The sequence below is a fragment of the Lactuca serriola genome, chromosome 3, assembly GCF_051521515.1.
Source record: "Lactuca serriola cultivar US96UC23 chromosome 3, Lser_US96UC23_V15, whole genome shotgun sequence".
Lineage (NCBI taxonomy): Eukaryota > Viridiplantae > Streptophyta > Magnoliopsida > Asterales > Asteraceae > Lactuca > Lactuca serriola.
This window is the reverse complement of record NC_136410.1, coordinates 301017417-301022282: the sequence shown is the minus strand read 5'-3', so window position 1 is coordinate 301022282 and position 4866 is coordinate 301017417. Positions and strand designations below refer to the sequence as shown.

The window sequence follows — 4866 nt, the reverse complement described above, 5'->3', positions numbered from 1 at the left end:
TTTTGGAACGGAAAACTAAATATGGTTGACTAGAGTTTCATGTAATTGACCATTAAAATGTATGATCCAAATAACAAAATTTATATGTGACATGTTTAAATATCAACACTAAGATTATCGATTCGACTATAGGAGCAAAAACAAGGATCTATCACATTTACCATATTTTCCTCTATGAACATGATAAAATGAATGTTCAAATTTCACAATCACATTTATTACAAATGTAGAAAAAAAAAAGATAATTAAGTTTTCAAGCCATCTTTTCTAACAATATATTTTATTTCAAGCAAACTATCGTTTCTATAAAGTTTCGAAAGAAATTACGAGGTGTGCAATAAATTCGGTTTGGTTTTGGCGTAAAATCAAAACAAGCAACAATTTTTTAGTTATAATGTTAGGCTGCAATTATTAGACTGATCAGGACATAACAATATTGTATAAGCTTTTATGGCTACTTTTAATTATAATGATAAGGGCATACACGTCTTTTACTCAAACAATATATCAATACCAAAATATTTTCCCACCCTTTTGGATGTGATAAAAAATTGTAATTTTCGCTTACCAATGCCAGTCCAATGTAATATATTATCTCCTATTACACATCTTTCACTAGTCATGTTACAATGTCTTTCACTAGATTTAATATACAACATTTCATACACTACTTCAACAACATAATACTATTTTTTTTCCATGTAGAGTCTATAAAACCAACAACTTTATGTCATGGATTCATTGATTCAATTGTCAACTTGACACCATCTTGAAAAGACATTGGTCTAAAATCTAATGTTTGAATTAGCTTGCTTATATCCATGGATATGTCACTTGGTGACTTCACTCCACGATCAATCTGAAGAAAAAAAAAACCATAATTTGAAAATTATAACAAAAAAACATATGAGAGTGTGATTCTTAACTAGGGTTAAGTTAAACTAACCGATGACGTGGACACATGTTTGATCAATGAGGTGTTGTAGCCTCTAACATGAGCCACAGTCTCAGCCATTTGAACCCGAGATAACCTATCGGGCCCACCAACATTTAGAAGCAATCCCATTTTCTTTCCATCTGTAAATTGACCAAAATATCCCAAATTTTAGGTGTTGTTTCTTTCTGACTTAATGCAAAAAATATGACTTAATATGGTAAGCTATATATGGGTATGTGTCTTATTTATTTATTTATTTATTCTAAATTAATGCAAAAAGAACAAGTTAATAGAGAAATTTAGGTAATGAGGCTTTCCTTATTAAATTGTAACTTTTTACAAATTTGACTCCATTTATTTATGGGCTAAAGGAAAGAAATGTACTTTCATTTATATGTATATTATAACATCTTACTTTCAATAATGGAGAAAAAGAAAAGAAACTAGGTAGTGTATTTGATCAAAATAGGAATATAATATAAAAGAGGCACAATTTGACTTTTGTAGTCAAATATATAACCTTTTATATTCAAATTTAAGATAAATTTTAGTATAAATTTAACACCATCTTTTTTAGGTGTAGTACTTGTTACTAAATATGATATGATCACGAAAACCACATTCATTATGAAGTTGCAAAATTAGACGTGTTTGACCTTAGAAATCAATCATAACTACAAACAGAATTTCATTAAAAAAAATGAGAAATTTGTAACCTGAAATCCATTTGTTGGTTAATATTTGTATAATATTTACAACATCCTTCACATAAACCGGGCAACGAAATTCATCATGAAAGAAGTCTGTTTCTTGCCCTTTGCCAAGAACACTATCCATCCACTGCATTTCATATGTTGAAGTTGAACATTCATAAAAAGAGATTTTCAATATTTCTTGGGGCTATTTCTATGATGAGGGCATTTACGTCTTTTGCACAGACGAGAGACTGAGAATTAGTCCCTCACTCCCAGTCCTAACTTTTTTTTTTGTTTGGGACAAAAGATAAGAAGTCACAGTCACAGTCACAGTCTGTATTTTCGGGCCCTATGTGAGAAATGGGGCATGTATGTGTGTAAATGATATAACTTAATGTTATAAAAAGAATATATATATATATATATATATATATATATATATATATATATATATACCTGAACTGGAAGTGATTTTGAGACAGGTGAGATAGTTTGTGGTCCAAAAATAATGCTGCTTCTTAAAATCACAAAGTTTGAACATTTTGCAATAATATATTCTTCAGCTTCCACTTTCGACTTCCCATATACATTCACTGGAAGTGTCTCATTGTCTTCTTTATAAAAAGACTTTGTCCCTTCATAAACTGGTAAAAAAATTATTATCAACATAAACAAATTAAAATGACAAAATTATGAATTTTTCTGACTTAATGGGGGACATAACTAGTTTCTTTTTCTTTTTCTTTTTTCTAGTTAAGTCAAGTATTGGTAAAGTGACTAAATGGGCAATAAAGTTTTGTAGTCACAGAATCTATTTCTTTTCCAGACTGACTGAATGAGACTAAATGACCATTTTAACCTTACATTCCAAAATTCAAATTTCACAATCTTGATAAATTTTAGTTGGGAGGAAAAAAAAAAAGCAAAGGTCATAGGGTTCAATTGTATTACCTTGATCGGTGGATAGATGAATGAGAAGAGTATTGCTTTCAGTGAAACTTGATAACCATTTTACAAGTGAGGAAGGAATATTAACGGACATGGCAAGTGTAGGATTTGTCTCACAAGCACGAGGTATAGAAATTGCAGCACAATTGACTACAACATCAGGCTGCATTGCAAGTTAACTTCCATTAAATTAATTTGAAGGATAAAGATTCCACAATGATCAGATTAAATTCATCAAAATAATGCACAGAAATCATCATAGAAATAGGCATTTCCAGAATCTCAAAAGAACATAACATGACAATCAAACGAGAACTGAATTGGGTGCATTGGAACCGAAATTTGGAATTGAAATAAGCTCATTTTTGTTAAAATTTGAACAGAATTTTCACCAATTCTCCAATCCATGAAATCGAAATCCCTAAGTCTTAGAAAACATTCAACAATGAGCTGCATTATTACATATCTACAGTTGGATGCGGTATGTCTGACGAAATTAAAACCAAAACATGAACAATAAACGATAAGATTCAATGAATTAGTGGTAGAGAATGAGAACCTGGCCAAATGTGTGAGAGATGGAGTCAAACCCCTGACCCGTTTGTAAGTCAACTTGAAAGGGGGTAGCATGAGGAAGGGATTGAAGTAAGAGGTTAGGCGGAGAAGACGAATGATGTGTGAACGCTATTGATAGATCGAATGATTTCTGGGATTCTGAAAAGGATTGTAATAGATGCTGACCCAAGTAACCAGTGCCTCCGATTATCAATAATTTCTTGTTGTTGCTCATTTTTTTTTTCGTTCTCAGTCTGATCTTTCTGATTATCTGAATGCTGTTGTAGTGTAAACGGTTGTCTAGATCTTTGAAGGGAAATCCATAGGGTCAGCAGGAAAAGTGTCCAGAGCAACTACACCCTGTTTCACGTTTTTATTTATTTTTTTACGAGCCCGTGTATTACACAAATACTGTGTAATACATTATTTAAAAAAAATTAAACATTGAAAAATAAACAGTAAGTATATTTTTAAATGTAAAATTTTAAAATAAAAAATGAAGGTATTTATAGCAAGTTAATATCATATATATTATATTTAATATTTATATATATATATATATATATATATATATATATATATATATATATATATATAGTTAGGTTATTTTGTTTTTACTATCTATTGTGTGCATGTATGATTGATTCTGGACCAATCATTTTGGTTATTTTAAGAAAGTAATCAATGCATATTACATGTTGAAGATATAATGGGTATTAATTACATCTTCAATATTTAATATGCATTAATTAGTTTCTTAAAATAATTAAAATAATTGGTCCAGAATCAATCATACAAGCACACAATAGATAGTGAAAACATTTGAATTTAACTCTCTCTCTCTCTCTATATATATATATATATATATATATATATATATATATATATATATATATATATATATATATATATATATATGGCTGTCATGCATGTAATATTAGATATAGAACTTCTAAAACTACGTTGTTTTGCTTCTAAACTACGTAGTTTCAATATAAATCCTAAAGTTAAATAAATATAGTTTCTTACTTTCCGTTTAAACCAAATCATTTCCTAATTTCCCTTTTCGATTTCAACAAAGTAACCACCTGATTCGAATTTGACACCATCTTTTTTCTTCTACCTTTCTCTTTGACCTGCATCTATTTCCAAATTCACGTGCATTGGGTTCGGTTTGGGCATTTACTGATAAGGAAAATTAGAGAATATTTGAAGCCTCTTGGTTCTTTTTTGGATTCGAAGATATTGAGTAGGAAAGTTGGGAAATTTAAGTCTAATATATTAGCAAACATTTTCACAGGGAATTTCCATTATTTGCTTTCAGTATCTTTAGAAAACATGATGATCTACCGAGTGCACTAGAGGTGCTCGATGATATGTCAAAGAGACAAGTCTTGGTTAGAGATTAAACACTCATGTGTATCTTTACATAACCTCATGTATATCTAAAATGAGACATACTATTGATTCTTTTTCTTCCTCTTCCTTTTTGGTACTAGTTAGTGATTGAATGTATCAATCTGGAGTCCTTGGCATCCTCTACATAAAGAGTGAATAAGCACTGATGAATTGGAGATTATTATACCAATTAGTAGATGGGCTTAAGATAAAAAATTTCTTACAGGTATAACACGGTCTCTATAACGAAAAAACCCACATACACATCAAGGTTCTTCGAAAGAGAAAACAGAAGATCAAAAGTTCCATCTAAGTTGTGATTTTAGCAGGACA

General features: G+C 30.0%; 1 protein-coding gene across 1 annotated transcript; it reads right to left on the bottom strand.

Moving 5' to 3' along the window:
• Window positions 1-505: 505 nt before the first annotated feature.
• Window positions 506-3519, bottom strand: LOC145094106 (NAD(P)-binding Rossmann-fold superfamily protein). Its single transcript, XM_079032386.1, has 6 exons — window positions 3140-3519; window positions 2584-2743; window positions 2089-2276; window positions 1654-1777; window positions 947-1077; window positions 506-859 (listed from the first exon to the last, which is right to left on the bottom strand). Exons 1-6 carry the CDS (start codon window positions 3368-3370, stop codon window positions 731-733), a joined length of 963 nt encoding a protein of 320 aa, XP_078888512.1. The 5' UTR covers window positions 3371-3519; the 3' UTR covers window positions 506-730.
• Between the last annotated feature and the right edge of the window lie 1347 nt (window positions 3520-4866).

Excerpts from the sequence above, each read along its gene's own strand:
- LOC145094106 (XM_079032386.1), bottom strand. The coding sequence starts at position 3,370 with ATGAGCAACAACAAGAAATTATTGATAATCGGAGGCACTGGTTACTTG. Across the intron at positions 2,744-3,139 it reads TCTCTCACACATTTGGCCAG|CCTGATGTTGTAGTCAATTG; the intron begins GTTCTCATTCTC and ends CTTGCAATGCAG. Across the intron at positions 1,778-2,088 it reads CAAAATCACTTCCAGTTCAG|TGGATGGATAGTGTTCTTGG; the intron begins GTATATATATAT and ends TATGAAATGCAG.